Source organism: Purpureocillium takamizusanense, chromosome 1 (assembly GCF_022605165.1).
Source record: "Purpureocillium takamizusanense chromosome 1, complete sequence".
NCBI classification, from domain to species: Eukaryota; Fungi; Ascomycota; class Sordariomycetes; order Hypocreales; family Ophiocordycipitaceae; genus Purpureocillium; species Purpureocillium takamizusanense.
In genome coordinates, this window is record NC_063068.1 from 219996 (window position 1) to 235198 (window position 15203).

Consider the following 15203-nt stretch of genomic DNA (forward strand, 5'->3'; position numbering starts at 1 on the left):
CAAGATGCCATTACGCGACAGATATCATCAGGTTTCGCATCAGCACGGGGCCAAAGGTCAGGTAAGAGAGCTACTAGTTAGTACGTATTTCGTAGCATCTACAGCATTATCTCAGACAAGTTTGTCCACGTCCCAGAGAGTGGGAGTCTAGGGTTCGAGTCGTGATATGCCCACTCATGCCATATCATGGGGAGATTATATCTCGGTCATCGTCGTTGTCGACTGATGTGCCCAATCATATCTCGAACGTTGGCGGGAGAAGGGATTAAGTCCCCAAGCGAGGCGCCGACGCAATTTCCCAAATACAGAAGTACAATGCCCGTAGCAGTTTGAAGCTATTACGTGAACTCAAGCGTTGTCTTGTACAGTATACTTGTTACGAAATTATATTGCACGAAGTCCGTGACTCAAATTATGTCGTGCAAGTCACTTAGTGCTCACGTGACAGCGCGTTCCCCCTCAACACGCCCCAAGAGCTCCCCTCTACGCGACACCATCACCTCCATCCAATCCTCCCTTTTGTTCCCTATCACTGCTATCGGAGGCGACAACAAATAGCGCTGCGCCCTATCCGGCATGTCCACCTCGGCCGCCGCCGCCGCCGCCGGCCCCGCGCCGCCCCCCGACGACTCGGACGACGCCCCCATCTCCCTCCCCCCCCCACAGACCTCCGCGCTCCTCTCCTCCTTCGCCGCCTTCCTCACCATCGCCCTGCACACGCTCCTCCGCCACCGCCGCCTCTACCCACCCGAAACCTTCCTCCTCGCCACCGCTTACAACCTCCCCGCCTACCAGTCGAGGCACCCGGACGTCTGCGCCTGGGTCCGCGACGCCGTCGCCGCCGTCTTGCCCCAGCTCCGCCGCGGCGCCGTCCGCACCGTCGCCCTCGTCGTGCACCACCCCGACGACCTCGCCGTCGCCGAGCGCTGGGTCTTTGACCTCTCGGGCTTTCCGCGCGAGGACCTCGACGACCAGGGCCGTGGTGCTGATGGTGGTGGTGGTGGTGCCGTCGGGGGAGGAGGAGGAGGGGGTTGGAACAGGAAGGGCAGGGGTGGTGTCGGCGCGGCCGCGGCGGAGGAGCGGAGGAGGAGGAGGATGGTGATGTTGTATCGCGGCATGGGTGGCGATGATGATGATGACGGTGCCGTCAACTGGACGGACGTCAACGAGGCCTTCAGGGGTGCCTTGCGAAGGATAGCCTACGCGGCGGAGACGAACCCCCCGCCTCCCGAAGGCAGCACTTTTACTCTCGCCATCGAGCTGCACGACGAGGCTCCTGCCCCGATCGAGGTTTGTCAATTCAAATCCCCCCTCCTTAGGTTCCGTATCCCTTCCATCAGGGCCACCGAGGCAACAGTAGCTCACGCGCAATAAACAGCATCCCCAGCTCTGGATTCCCTCGCAGCCTGACCTTCAGCCCCCCACACTGAGTAACCCCTTCACAGGGTCTGCTCTTGGCGGCGCCTCCACCACGCCCATCCGCGCCGTCCAGGCAGGTCCACTCTTCTTCGAGTGCCGGTACGAACAGGGCAAAGAGAAGAAGCCGACATCAACGCAGGACAGCGATGCTGTAGAAGACGATTCGCAGTTCTCAATGTATCGCTGAAAGAGCTATGGATGACGAGGTAAGAAGCCTAGTAGGGAGAGTGCACCATTTCGTAGCATAGCGTGGCGTATGGGTACTGTAGTCTGTACTTGCGACTCGATTCCAAGTCGTGGTCATTTCCACGTCTCAATTTGTGCATCCCTACAGTGACCGCCTGAACCAGACCGATCCCGTTTCTGTACAGAGCCCACCGCGCACCGCCCGCCCAGTCCATATAAACCCAGTGCCGGTCAGACTCCTATGCTGTGCGTAGACAGAACTCAACCAAGTGTACAACACTCTATACAAAGTACCCAACACAGTTCGCGGGTGCACATGTCGTCGGCACCGTCAGGAAATGCGACGCTTCACTCCAAGCTTTTGAGCGCCGCCCGCAGGCTCGCCATGTCGCGCTTCAGTCGTGCATTTTCCTTCTTGAGTCGCGCCGTCTCCTCGCTCTGGTCCTTGAGCCGCGCCAAGAGCTCCTCACTGTCATCCTTGCCTTTGCCCTTGAGCGCCTTGACAATCTTGGCCAGCTCGCCGTTAAAGCGCTCATACAGCAGCTCGTTTTCTGCCACCGCTTCCTTGTGCAGCTGGTCCACCGCCCGCATCTTCACCTCGGTCGACTTCACCGTCGTCTCCATGGCACGCTGCATTGCGGCCTGCTTGTCTGTGAGCTCGCGCAACACCGCCGGAATCCTGTTCTCGAGCGCCTTAACCGACGCGCCCAGTCGCCGCACGTCCGCTGTCTGATTGCTGCCGTCGCTGTGGTCGAGGCGTGCCATCTCGGCACCGATTCGGGACATCTCAGACTGCAGAGATGCGTCCGCGTCTCCAACCGCCTTTTTCTCCGTCTGCAAGCGCTCGCGCAGCCTCTGTGGCGATTGTAGGCGCAACTTCATCGTCGCGGTCCTAGTCGGGCTAGACGGCCGTGTTGGGGAGTCTCCCCCAGAGGTGGCAGGTCGCGCCGGCTTAAGTATAGGGATGCTCGTTGACGAGAGCGTCTTGGCGTGACTCCGACGCTTAATCGGCGAGTCCTGGGGTCTCGAAGGAGCGGGTATCTTGGCCAGCGGCTCGACCTTGGGCGCCGTCTCCGGTCGCACTAGGGGCGGTCCGATGATCAAGGGCGTGCTTGCAAAAGGGTCGGCATAGTTTTCCTTTGATCGCGGACTCTTCAGAACGTGCGCCACGTTAGGGCTCACCGGTATCCTAGAAGGTGCTGCGTTCTTGGGGCTCGTAACCGGCGTCGTCGCGTTCATCTTGCCAGAAGTCTCCCTAGTCGTCTGGAGCGGCTCGAGCGGCTCGTCATCGATGGTAGCAGACGCCATCAAGCTCTTCAAGTCGGACAGAGAGCTGCGGCGCTTCTTTTTGCTGCGCTTGGACCCTGCCGGGTTGTCCGGAGGCTCTCCAATGGTGTCGAGCGGGAAGTCGAGTCGATGAGAGCTCGCCGGCCGCTGTGGCGCCTCGTCAAAGGCCCCGGCAAGCGGAGGTCGGTCACGCGACCCAGGCCGCTTGAGCAGACCCCTCGGTATCGTGTTGTCGTCGATCGATCGTGTACGGCTCATGACTCCACGAGACAAGCTCGAAGCTTCGCCAGTAGCGGGATTCCGGTGCTTGCTGAGCGAGCGCCACACCGATGGCCTCTCCTCCTTTTGATTCTGTCTCAGGAGCATATCAAGGCCAAACTTGCGGCGCAGTGACGATGTGTTGGAAGTTATGGAGGCAGTATGTGCTCTGGGACGTGTGCCGGAGCTGATGGAGTCGATGCTAGATCCTGCAAAGTTGAGTGTGTGCTGCATCCACGGGTCCTCAAAGATTTTGTCGCAGTCTTCTACCAGACGGTCGAGCAGGTTGATGTAGTTAGGCGCCGTGCCATCCGTGACCAGAAGCTCCGCAAACGCCAGCGTCAACGCACCGCGGTCGCTGTCATTACCACATCCATCGAGCAAATCGGCCAGCAGCTTGATCAACGCCGTGAACGCTCTGCGATTCTGTGGTGCCATCTCCTTAAACAAATAGTTGACAAAATCCGCAAAATTTCCGGGGACTCTCTTGTTCGCCCGCTCTTGCAGTGAATCGAGTGCCTGCATCGTCATGACTGGGCCCATCTGCTCTGCCCAGGCCATTCTGATAAAGTTTTCGAACGCAACGAATATGACTTCGGTACCAAGGTCGCTTCCTGCCTCGTAGTCGAACGGGCTTTCGATCAGTCGGTTGTACAGGTCGTTGACGGTCAGCTCGTCCACAAGAGACCTGTTCAACAGCGTGCGGCCGATGATGGAGCCCTTGCGTCCCTGGAGGGCGGCAATGTATCCCGTAAATGTCTGCTCGAGCCTCATCAGGGGGTTCTCCGGACGGCTGTCGGCTGTAGCCGGGCGCTCATCTTTGCCCCTGATGGACCCAAACATCGAGTGGTGGCTCTCAGTGCGGTGCAGCGACGGCGTATGCTGGTGCTTGTTATTCGTCACAGTTATCTCCGGCGTGTTGCTGTTCGACCCGCCTCCCCAAAGGTTGGAGAGGAGCTTGACAGGAGACGCGGCAAGGAATGACCGCGTTTTTTCCACTCTATTGGACAAACTCAATCCACGAATAGTCTTGGTATAGTATGAGACCAGCGCGGCCGTGAGGTTCATGTTGGCGAGGTCGAATTGCGTGCTTAGGAGTTGGATAACTGGCCACAATTAGCATAAATCCTTTCCACGTGGATGGGTAACTTACTCCTGCGCGACATGGTCGGCAATAAGTCCTCCAGCGCCACGTCGTCCTGATACTGCTTGCCGTTTAGCCCCACAGTGAGTATCGATACGCGCTTCATGTTGCCGCTCGACAAATTGACCACGATCTCGACGCCATAGTGTCCTACAGGCGCACCCTTGGTGCCCTTCTCGTGATCGACTACGATCCTGATTGATGCGGGCTCCCGTCGACCCTCGATGAGCTGGTGCGCTCCCTCTTGGAAGACGGCAGCGTGCAGTCCGAGGCTACTGTCCTGCATGCGCACAGAACGAAGCGTCCAACAGGGATTTTCGCGTTCCGCTTCTGAGAAACGCGCCTCCACTCGGGCTTTGACGATATCCTCTGCCCATTTGGCGGCCTTGCCCTCAAATGCCTCCTGCAGCATGAAGCAGCGAGATGTAGGTGACTTGCTCAATTTGTGCTCGCCAGTATGCGCACCCTTCATGTCCTGCGTCGACGTCATCCACACCAGTGTCCCATCAGACGACTCAGTGAAGCGCACATCTGCCAAAGTATGCCATCCCGTGAACGCAAATTCATAGGAAGCTGTCCCGCCGGCTGCGTTGGTCATCGAGATCAACAGTTCCGCCGCCGACGGCTTGTCAATCTCCCGCAGGAGATCTCGCCCAGTCATGCTGGCCCCCGTCTTCTTGAGCACAACAATGCAGTCGGAGAACAGCAAGAACATGCCTGCTGCTTCTACCTCACTAGCAGGAGACTGGAACGGAGGGGTCAGTTCCAGGAAGTCGGCTGCCAGGACCAAACGGCCTTGCGGCTCGAATTCCACGGGCCAGGCTTCAACCATATTTCGAAGTCGGCTGACCACATGAGGCTTGTCGGGTAGCGGCTCATCCATAGAACAGATATTGGTTATGATATCCCGGGCCTTCAGCATGGGCTGTAGGGCCGGATGGGTCATGGGAAGTGACCCCACAATTTGGTCGATGAGGAGACTGTATCGAGGCAGTCGCTGCACGGGCTCGATGAGAATGGAGCGAACAGTCTGTTCGCCTGTTTGGTGAACGCGCTGCCTGAAGCTTGACTGCTGGTCGAGGAACGAGTTGAGCAGGGTCGGGAAATGCTGGCTGGCTTTGATGTAGTTTTGGTAGCATTCTGTAAATTTCGGGAACCATTCCAAGAACAAGCGCGCCATGGCCAGGGCGCCGCTCGGGTCGCGTATCCGCGGGGAGTTCCCTAGCTTAGAGCCTAGGATGTTGGGCGTTGTAGTCTCCATGTCTTTGGTCGCCTCCTCCTCCGACTCGTCCATAATCTTCCGAAGCTGTTGGACAAACTCCGAGTTGACCTGCAAGATGCTGTCCGCGGAAGGTGGAAACAGCCTCCCGAGTTCCTCCTCGGACGGACTCAGGCTATCCGGTGACCGTTTCTTGGCCGACTCTCGGAAGTCACGAGCAATGTGGTGCACCAGCTCACCAAGTTTCATGACGTAGCGCTCCTCCGTGTCGACAAGCTCAGCCAGTTTCATCCTCAGCTCAAACTTCTGGTCCTTGGTGAATGACTTGCTTCGGTTCAAGGCCGTCGGCTTGGACGGTGCCCGACGCAGTCGACTTGTGGGTAGGAATACCGGTTCGCCGAGAAGTTTCACGAGCGGCGTGTAGCCACCATACTGGCGCAATGTCGGATCAAGTATGTCGTCCTCATCGTCAGGTACCTCTTCGTAATCGGTGGGTTGTAGCGGCACGATGGTGCCGGGCGGGAGCACGAAATCGACGTCGACATGGCTCACATGCTGGGTTTGGAGCGCCTCGTTGAGCGCTGTGATAACGGAGGTCGCATTTTCGCTTTTGGTCATGGTAGCGACCAAGTCGGCAGCGTGCTGCTCGCCAAAGAGCGCAGGCGCGCTGCCAGGTCGTTTGCCCCTGGTGGGATACGCATTGCGCAGGTATGTCTTGACGCCGTCCGAGAGCTCGTTGAAGTACTTGAAGAGGCCAAATGCAAGGCCACGATAGACCTCGTCGCCCTGGAATTCGCGGGGTAGGTGGTTGACGACGGTGTAGAAGGGTGAGTTGGGCGAGATGGTGACGCGTGGAAAGGACTGGAAGCCGGCGGGCGAGAGAACATGGAGCTGGACGCGGGAGCTGTTGTGCGTGTAGTTGGCCGTGGTCGAAGGCCCGTGGAAGACGAGGACGGGCAGGTGACCGAGCAGCGGGTCCGAGGCATGGTAGAGAACGACGCTCTCGGGCGAGAGCGCCAGGTCGTCGGTGACGCGAACCATGGTCCCGTCAACGGGCCGCGCTCATGCTAGAGGCGTCGGGCCGGCCTCGAGCGATGAGGTGTGTGCAGGCGCGTGAGCCGTGCCGGCTGGTATTTGTTGTCTCTGGCCAAGGGTGTGGCCCGTCGTCGCTTGGTCGCGGTCGGAGGAGGGGGCCGTCTAATCGGTCGCAGTCTCTTCGTTACGACGTGAGCGCGCGGTGCCTGTCGATGCCGTGCGCACAACAACGCATGAACGGAGCGGGTCCGGTGTGGGCCACCTCACGCAGGCGGGCGTTGAATGGTGACGCCGAGGCGTACAGGTAAACATGTACTACGTACGTATGTATGATGCGAGAAGGATTGGATGGCTCGCGTGCGAGGCTTTTGTCGATATGCAGCCCACACGGAGGCGATCGGGGAACCACGGTGGCGCAGGGCGCTCAAGCCCAGGTAGACAAGGCGCGCGACGGGGTCAAGAACAGACAAGGGCAGGGGGTATTTACAGAATAAAGGCTATGCGCGATGCCGGTGATGCCACGGGGTGAAGAATAAGATGGGTAAGCGTCCCTGCGCTGTGGTGAGACCAGCCGAAATGGGGTCCCTTTTCCTGTCCGAACACTCGCTGTATGTAGTTTACGTCCTGCAAACGAGCGGTCAAGCGAGGCAAGTACGGAAGATCATGGATCCCGGCAGGCTAGACGCGTCAAACGCGTCAGGGCCAGTGCGATCGGACCCAGCACTGACTGCAGGTGGCTTCTTGGTTTGTTGGCCTGCTAAAAAAAGCACGAGTGGGCCCCTGACCACTGAACCCCGTCCCGCCATGTAAACAACGCTGTGCCGAAAATGGATGGAGGGGCAGCAGCCCGCTTTATTATCCCTGAACAACCCCGCCGACGATGTCCTCCAGGCCCCTCACTGTCTGTCAGTATCTAGACCTCACTCATTCGCTACTCACGCCCTCGTGCCCGCTGCACTCATCATGAGATTGATGCATCACTTGTCATAGCACTGCATCTAGTGCAAACGCCAAAAGCCATCATGAGCCAGGAGCAGGGGATAACTCTCCTCCACCTGCCGCACGATGCGGGCTACCGCCTCGTCGAGCTGCCACCCGAGCTTGAGTCGTTACTCGAATCTGACGCCGCCCCGGTGTAGGTGCTATGTGATCCCCCTCCTCTCCATCTCGGGACCAACACTTTGGGTATCTTATATCTGACAACCGCAGTCTCACTCTCGAATCGTCAGAATCCGCCGCGGTGCTCAAGACGGCCGACAAATCATATGCGATGCGGCAGAAGAACACTTCGAACGCTCTATTTCTGATTTCGCCGAGCACGCCGTCCTCCAACCCTCAGCCCGGCCTATCCATCATCTCAACCATACAGGAAACTGTCGAGCTCGACGCCGTTCCTGAGTCGACCGTCAACAGGGGCCCCTTGAAAGATACGGGTAGCAAGGGCAAGTGGCATGAGAGATTTGGAAAAAATCGCTAGCCTCAAGGACCTTTATTACGAATACAATGCATCCGAAAGTAACAGCTCCAATGCAGCCACACAGGATAAGTGGCATCTATATGTGATATTGGGTTTCCTAACATGCGTCGCGTTGTATACTGTACTATTATTGGTCGTTGGCAGCGTCTGAGTTGACCCATTTGATCACTCGTCCTCATTTTCGTCCTCGGACACGATCTTCCGTCCCGCTTTTTGCCGACCTCTTGCAGGCTGTCTTCGAGCCGGCGTCTTTGTCTTGCTTTCTTGCTCTTCCTCTGATGCCTGGTCTTTGTTTGAGGGCCTGCCGACGTCGTGCTGGTGGTCCTCCATAATGAGTCCATCATCTACCGGTTCCTCTCCGTCCTCATCTCCAACTGGGAAAAAGCTCGATATTTGCTGGCTTGTACCATCTTCATTGACATCCTCCTCGTAGCCCTCAGGCAAAAATCCGCCCGCCAAGTCTTCGTCATGATGCTCCGCCAACGGCTCGTGGAGCGGGACGCCGCCCTTGTGCGCAAATACCGACACGCTGTCGTCAATGTCGCCATACTCTTGACGAATCCGTTGTACAATGCGTAGGCCCATTATAAACTTGCGCCATTGTTTCAATGACGCGGTGCGCCGCTTTTCGTCTTCCTTTCGGCGCCGCTCGGCCTCGTCCTTTTCCAGCTCAGCCATGACTTGGTCGCGGTGCTCTTCTGCGATAACGACTCCCTGTATCACAGGTACTGCCATGCGGTGCCCAAACTCAAAGTCGACGACAGCCTCAGCATAGTCGATCTGTAGCCTCTTGCAGACACGCATGGCACCTCGAAACGGCACATGGACCGCACCTTTGGGACACATGTGTTCCGCAAACAAATCAATATTCCTATGCGATGGTAAGCAATAGTTCTGGTAGTAGTACAGGAGCTGGCATATATACCCATATTCATTCTTCGGGATGACGCCATCCTTGATTGGAGGTGGTATGATCCAATCGGTCTGCTCAAAGCTGTACAGTCCCTGCAACACCTTTTCACCGGTGGCTGCCTCCGCCTCCAGGATCACACGCTTCCGATTCAAGGTGGCAGCCCGATAGGGAACCCTTTTCAGCGGCTGCTCACCAGGGATGGGAGCTCGGCCCTGCTTGTGCCATGTCTCAGCGCTCTTGACATTGACAACGTCTGCGCGTAGGAAAACATCCAACTCCTCGACTTTGCCGCCTTTAAGCTTGTTCGTGAACTTCTTAGCAGGGGCTGCGTCAGGCTTGAGAGCTTCTTCTCGCCTGAGATGTCTCTCCAGCACGAAGTCCTTGGATTGCTTGTAATATTGTAGCGTTTCTTGGCCTTCCTTGACTTCCTTCTTCTCGGGTTTGGCAGGTTTTAGATCGGTGGTGTCCTCCTGCTCATCGACCTCAGTGATAGGTCGTTTCCTGTCCCCTCGTCGATACCCCGACATAGCGGTCTTGAACCAGTCATATAACTCATAGCGCTTGACTTTGCCGTGACGATTATAGACCGGGATCTTGTCAGGAGACAAACGCACACCCTTGGTTCGACCAGGCATTGTTTGCCGCTTAAGATATCGCACTGTTATGTCCTTGGCTGTCCCGTCAGGGGAATATCCGACTATGTAAGCCATGATCTCTCGAGCCCTATCCGCCTTTGCCCCCCGCGGTTCGAATGACTCAACCAGGTCGCGGTTTGTTGCAATGGTCGCTTTGATGGGATCTACCGGCAAATACTTTTTGGTGACTGGGGATAGCACTTCAGTCCAGTAGTGGGGAAATTCCAAGTCGTTGTCGAACTTTTTTAACGTCCGTGTCTTCTTGGGCGTGATCTCCACCTCCACAACTGATTCGTCATCAGTGTCCATATATTCCAGCTTAAGCTTGTCGTCAGAGTCTTCCCGCTTGACTTTGTCAGATGATCGCACATTTCGCTTCTTGTCTGAAACCGCCTCCTGTGACATTTTCGGGGTTCTAGAGCCGTTCGCCTTTGACTTTCTTGATGCTTTGGTTGTCACGACTTCCTCGGCTGTCTTGTCGTCCTTCTCTGGCTCGGCATCTTCCAGTTTGTTCCACCCAAACCCGAGGCACTGCAAATTAGCAACCATGCGCGCTTCCAAGCCTAATCCCCGCAAAAGCGCCGTGAAAAGCTGTGCTCCCACGTCACGACTTCCACGGCAGTCGATGGCGCACTGGCGAAATGAATTTAGATCGAGTATCCTCTCCCCGAACCGCGCCGTGTCCTCGGGACGATCTTGAAATCCTTTGGTGAGTCGATCCAGCCGCTCTAGGTCCATGTAGCCCCATTTTCGCAAACCAGGTGCGGTAATTCGGAAACGCTGCTTCCACCAGGATACCAAGGTCTGCATCAGGCGAAAAAGAGGATCGCCATGGCTCATGTCCACGACACCGTCCTCCAGTCTTGTTGCCTCCGAGCTCCAGTCCCTAGCCTCACGGTCGGACGGCGCCTTTCGCCTGCCCTGGCCTTTGGCGCGCTCTTTAGGCGGTGGTTTAGCCTTCGACGGCGGAAGGGCCTTGACGAGACCAGAGTTTCGTCTCCAGCGCTCAACTTCGCCCCAGAGTCTGGGAGGGATGTGCGAGACCATTATGGCCTGAAGCTCGGCATCGCAAAGCCACGAGTTCCGCACTGCGTTGTGCCAAAGCAATGACATGACGTGCACGCAGTGGGTCGCATTTCGGACTTTCCGCTCCCGCTTCGTAGGACCTTTCTTCTCGCCAAAAGGATTCGTAAGCGAGATACGAGTGTCCTTGTTGAGCGTCAGTTCGAGGTCGCCCGACACCGTCGGCACGGCTGTTGAGGACACGGTCGGCGCCTCGACGTCTTCAAACTCAATATCGTCTTCATCGTCGGACTGTTCGATTCTTGGCCGCTTCGCCGCGGGAACATCTTCAAACTCTTGATCCGAAAGAGACGTCAAAGAGCTGTCGCTATCATCCTCATCAAAACCCGACGCAACTGACGTGAATTGTTTCGAGGACGAGGGGTGTGCGGTTGCGTCGAGGTCATCGTATAAGGTGGTTTTTCGCCGACTTGAGCCAGTCGAGTGCCCCTTCGGACCGGAGCCATTCGGGCTCTTCTCAGGGCTCGGCGATTCGCGCAGCCGCTTTCGCGGCACGTGGGGAGGCATAACGTTGCGCGAACGCCACGGAACGCATATTGAAAGAACGGTGGATGCGACAGGAGTGGGCAGCACTCTGGGTCTGCGTCATTGAGTCGCGAGCCAACACGAAAGCACGTGACCCCTTAAGCCAGGCGATCAACACCAACTTTACTACCCTGAACCGAACATCGAGATCCGAAGACTCAATATGCCGTTGGCCATTTGGTCATTGAGACGATGAGTGCTCTACTCTATATTACAATTTGATTCCACAATGGCTGATTAAATTTGAAGTGCTCTTCATGTACCTCGTAGCCAATAATGCCGGCTTCCCATGCCTCTATAATCTGGGTATTGATGCTCAAGTCCTCACAATGACCATCGCCTCCACACTACTTCCCCGTTAAACGCCGACAAAAACTCATGGCTCCATCAAATTCGGGGGCGGTCCAACGCCCCTGAGTAGAATGACGGTGTTGCCGCTCTGCAGTGACGACCCGATCTTCTCGTTGAACTCGAGCAGCCGGCCGCCTTCGACGTGGAAGACACGCAGCTTGTCCCTCTCATCGGAGCTCTTGTTGTTCATGTTCTGCACCTGCAGCTGCTGCGCCGCATCGTCGAGCAAGCGACCGACAACCCAATCCTTGGAGAAGAAGAACTCCCCCTTTGGAAGCTTGGCTTTAGCCGTCTCCGCCTCTGCCTCGACGTAGAGGTAGATGCGCTTGTCTTCGGAAATGTCTTTGCGACCCTTGGCTGTCTTCCTGAGCTTGGCCGTGGCGGCGAGACGCGCCGCCGTGGAACTGGGCTTCGGCTTTGGCAGGGCGCGTTCGGCCTGCTGGCGCTTGGCTGAGCCCCAAGCGCGCAACTTGTCGAGTGTAGTTTTCGTCTTCTGCGCGACGGCGTCGATCTGCGGCGAGGGACGGGCCCCGATGGGCACCAGGTTCTTGCAGTCGTGGTCCTCCCTCAGCCGATGCTTGAGGCAGTAGTCGCGATTGCACGTGTCGCAGTGAACGCCCGGCGTCAGCGACGTGCCCACGACCGTCTTACAGTCGGGCGAGGCGCAGGGCTTTTGGGAGACGCGGTCTCGCAGCGTCTTGCCCTGGCCGATGGACGGCTTGGCGAGTTCGGCCTGCCGCTTGCGCTGCGCCCAGGCGCCCGGATTGGAGCACTTGTGGCCCGACTCGGTGCGGTGATCGAGGCAGTAAGTCTTGCCGCATGACTGGCAGAGGAAGGGGAGGAAATCGAGTTGGTTGCAGTACTCGTACTGGCAGTGCTTGCCGACGAGCGTGGCGTCTGTCTTGTCTCGCATGACGTAGCTGGTGCCGTCGGCGTCGGGATTCGATGAGGACGCCATGGTAAATCTGCGGAAGCTTCAATTGTTTTATCCCTCGTCGTGACTCGGAGAGCGCAGGCACGGCCGCGTCGTCAGTGCTGGCCGGCTGTGGCGGTTGCTCAGCGAAGCGGCGAAGCCTGGAACCGTCTGGAAGTCTCCTCCCACCCGACGCTTACGCAGGCTTCGGCGTTGCCGCCCCTGAGCTCGCGGCGCGCAAAGGCCAAAGCCCTGGAATGTTAAATCCGGCTGCGATATTGCGAGCCGTAATGTTCAGGTACAAAGGAGCGGCTTGAAGCTTATTCCAGGTCGTGACTAGCAGAGAGCGATGCTGAGTGTAGATTGAGGTTACTACGTAACTGTAGGTGAGCTGACAATCGAGGCCGCCTATCGTGGGGCAACGACAGGGACCCCAGGCCCCAAGAGACCCCTCAACCCCTCTCTGTCGGCGACTCGCGCACTGGCCAAGCCACGCACACAGCCCCAGAGAGAACGTGAAAGCCGGGCAGTGGCCGTACGTCGCCGACTCGCCGCCAAGCTGATGTATCCACCATCCGCGTGAACCATGAGGTATCATCATACCTCGTACCTTGCAGTGAATATGTATTGCATTATGATCTGCAGAGCGGTCCTGGTCTTCATACCGAGTGAAAGAGTCGAGCGTCCTGCGCCTTCAATGCCATCAAATCAACGAGCGCCTTATACAACATATACCTAATAGACACCAACTGCTGAAACCAAGGCTTAATCTACTCATCCTTGATCACTTTTTGGTTCAGCACCCTTTCCCGCCCAGTTCTGGGCGCGTCACCCACGGCCTGCTTGCCGCCAAAAGCCTCGAAGCCGCGGTGGAAGGTCCACTCGACCGCGTGCTCGACCGGCTCGTCGAACATGGCGGGCAGGAAAGGAACAATCGCCAGGCCGAGCCCGATGGGCGCCCACGTGCGCAACGTCACGTTCTTGACGTTCTTCATTGCTCGCCCCGAGTAGCGCACCACGCTGTGGATTGTGAATGCCGGTAGGCCCATGCTTGCTACGCTCTGGAAGATGCCTCGCTGGACCATGACGGTCCGCCAGTCCTCGAGCGGCGACACCGTCCTAGGTTTCGCGTCTTTGGGCGCCGAGCTCTCCGCCGGCAGGCCGGTCACCTTCTCCTGATGCGGTGTGAGCTGTAGCTGCGGGTTGAGGATGCGCTGATTGTGCCAGTACGCCTTGTACCCTTCGTACGAAACGTCGCCAAGGATGTACATCCACGAGATTCCGTACGCCGTGCGCACCATGTACGGATGCGCCACCGGCCGGAAAGACTCGCCAATGTCGGACGTATACGCGACATAGCGATGCGCCGAGAGTAGTATGGTCCGTAGTCGTGTGGCATAGGCGGCGTAGCGGAGGTTGGTGTCGGTGGACGGACGAGCGCTGTAGGAGTTAGCTATTGGGACATAATACGCACAGAAGATCGCAGAACTCACTATCCCTCGCGCAAGTCTTCATAGAGCCTCCCATCCTCGTCGGCTTTGTCGACAATCGTCTGGAGCCCCTTGGGAAGCCGCTCTCTTGGGGGCAGCTTGTGCGGATCGAGAGACGAGCTGGCTGGTGTGCCATCTTCCTGAGCCTGGTCAGGCTTGGCCTCCTCCTTGGGCTTGCCCCACCAAGGCATCGCGATGTGTCAGTGAATAGTAGCTGGAGCTGTCTTTGGAAATGGGGCGACGAGAAGTTGTCGACGCAGAGTCAACTGCGCAGTGGCGAGGGGATCGAGGTAAGCTGTTTGTTGGGTGCTGTTGTTGGTTGGCTACTGGTACTGGAGTATCGGTATTCGGTCCTTCGGGGTCGCGAGCGAACTGGAGGTCGCCTTGACGTCAACAGCGGTGCGGCTAGTGTAAAGTTGCTTACCCTGTAGTGGGGCGTATCTTCACCAACCCCGGCCCAATTACACCCGTTCCACCCGGCAATTTTTCGGCCTGCAATTCCAGGCACTGCGGTCTCTCAGGGCGGAATTTGAGATCGAGAGCTCTCCCGCGACCATCGTCAACAGAGCCACTCTCGTCGCCTTGATAGCCTCCCCGTCGATCCAATCCCCGACCCTCCACACCGAGACTCAATCCATCAAGATGGCCGGTGTCGCTTACTACAACGTCGCGGGCCTGCGCCTCGGAAGCCACCACGTCCGTCACCCTTCCTACCTGTCGGCTTGCCCCCGAACACCAGACTGACGATTCGTCACAGATTGCCATGGGTTGGCTGGCTACCCTCTTCGGCGGCACATACTACGCTCTGTCCGGCCCCAAGAAGGCGGCCGCCGACAAGGCTACCCCTCCGATCAACGCCTCGAGCTCTGATGAGGCCGACTTCATCAAGTGCGTGATTTCGATTTCCCCGACGAACACTGTGGCCAGACGGATCACTGACAAGACCGACAGGAAGTTCATGGAGGAGCAGGAGAAGAAGCAGTAAGCGGGTGCAGGGAGGTGACGAATTGGGCATTGTACGACACGACCGGTGTACATATAGAGGCATGTGGCGATCTGCTCGCTCAATACGAAGTACAGAGGACTCGGCCGATCACGCATTGTCCATGTATGACGTGGCTTTGGAATTGACTACGAACGCAAAGGCAACGCAGTGCCCTTGTGATTCGGCCTACATCAGCAGTAATACCGAGTGTGCGGCTCCTCGTGTGTGAGGGCAAACGTGATGCCTGCGCCATCCCCCCCCTCTCCTTCTTCCCGCGCTCGCC

General features: G+C 57.7%; 7 protein-coding genes across 8 annotated transcripts; 3 read left to right on the forward strand and 4 right to left on the reverse strand.

Annotated features, from left to right (window-relative positions):
* The first annotated feature begins 521 nt into the window (after nucleotides 1-521).
* JDV02_000083 (uncharacterized protein) lies at nucleotides 522-1713 on the forward strand. Of its 2 annotated transcripts, XM_047980851.1 has the most exons (2): nucleotides 522-1290; nucleotides 1379-1713. In XM_047980851.1, exons 1-2 carry the CDS (start codon nucleotides 577-579, stop codon nucleotides 1604-1606), a joined length of 942 nt encoding a protein of 313 aa, XP_047836808.1. In that variant the 5' UTR covers nucleotides 522-576; the 3' UTR covers nucleotides 1607-1713. The 2 variants fall into 2 exon arrangements, with proteins under 2 accessions (XP_047836808.1, XP_047836809.1); XM_047980852.1 differs by having other exon boundaries at nucleotides 522-1713.
* JDV02_000084 (uncharacterized protein) lies at nucleotides 1652-7165 on the reverse strand. Its single transcript, XM_047980853.1, has 2 exons — nucleotides 4304-7165; nucleotides 1652-4256 (listed from the first exon to the last, which is right to left on the reverse strand). Exons 1-2 carry the CDS (start codon nucleotides 6552-6554, stop codon nucleotides 1954-1956), a joined length of 4554 nt encoding a protein of 1517 aa, XP_047836810.1. The 5' UTR covers nucleotides 6555-7165; the 3' UTR covers nucleotides 1652-1953.
* A 282-nt stretch (nucleotides 7166-7447) lies between these two features.
* Nucleotides 7448-8308, forward strand: JDV02_000085 (uncharacterized protein). Its single transcript, XM_047980854.1, has 2 exons — nucleotides 7448-7683; nucleotides 7758-8308. Exons 1-2 carry the CDS (start codon nucleotides 7571-7573, stop codon nucleotides 8023-8025), a joined length of 381 nt encoding a protein of 126 aa, XP_047836811.1. The 5' UTR covers nucleotides 7448-7570; the 3' UTR covers nucleotides 8026-8308.
* JDV02_000086 (uncharacterized protein) lies at nucleotides 8033-11191 on the reverse strand. The gene is made up of 2 exons (XM_047980855.1): nucleotides 8951-11191; nucleotides 8033-8896 (listed from the first exon to the last, which is right to left on the reverse strand). The coding sequence occupies exons 1-2, from the start codon at nucleotides 11161-11163 to the stop codon at nucleotides 8191-8193; spliced, it is 2919 nt and encodes a 972-aa protein (XP_047836812.1). The 5' UTR covers nucleotides 11164-11191; the 3' UTR covers nucleotides 8033-8190.
* A 146-nt stretch (nucleotides 11192-11337) lies between these two features.
* On the reverse strand, nucleotides 11338-12792 carry JDV02_000087 (uncharacterized protein). Its single transcript, XM_047980856.1, has one exon. It carries the CDS (start codon nucleotides 12488-12490, stop codon nucleotides 11558-11560), a length of 933 nt encoding a protein of 310 aa, XP_047836813.1. The 5' UTR covers nucleotides 12491-12792; the 3' UTR covers nucleotides 11338-11557.
* A 33-nt stretch (nucleotides 12793-12825) lies between these two features.
* Nucleotides 12826-14280, reverse strand: JDV02_000088 (uncharacterized protein). Its single transcript, XM_047980857.1, has 2 exons — nucleotides 13939-14280; nucleotides 12826-13885 (listed from the first exon to the last, which is right to left on the reverse strand). The coding sequence occupies exons 1-2, from the start codon at nucleotides 14124-14126 to the stop codon at nucleotides 13216-13218; spliced, it is 858 nt and encodes a 285-aa protein (XP_047836814.1). The 5' UTR covers nucleotides 14127-14280; the 3' UTR covers nucleotides 12826-13215.
* Nucleotides 14281-14493: 213 nt separating this feature from the next.
* Nucleotides 14494-15135, forward strand: JDV02_000089 (uncharacterized protein). Its single transcript, XM_047980858.1, has 2 exons — nucleotides 14494-14631; nucleotides 14693-15135. The coding sequence occupies exons 1-2, from the start codon at nucleotides 14578-14580 to the stop codon at nucleotides 14918-14920; spliced, it is 282 nt and encodes a 93-aa protein (XP_047836815.1). The 5' UTR covers nucleotides 14494-14577; the 3' UTR covers nucleotides 14921-15135.
* Nucleotides 15136-15203: the final 68 nt, after the last annotated feature.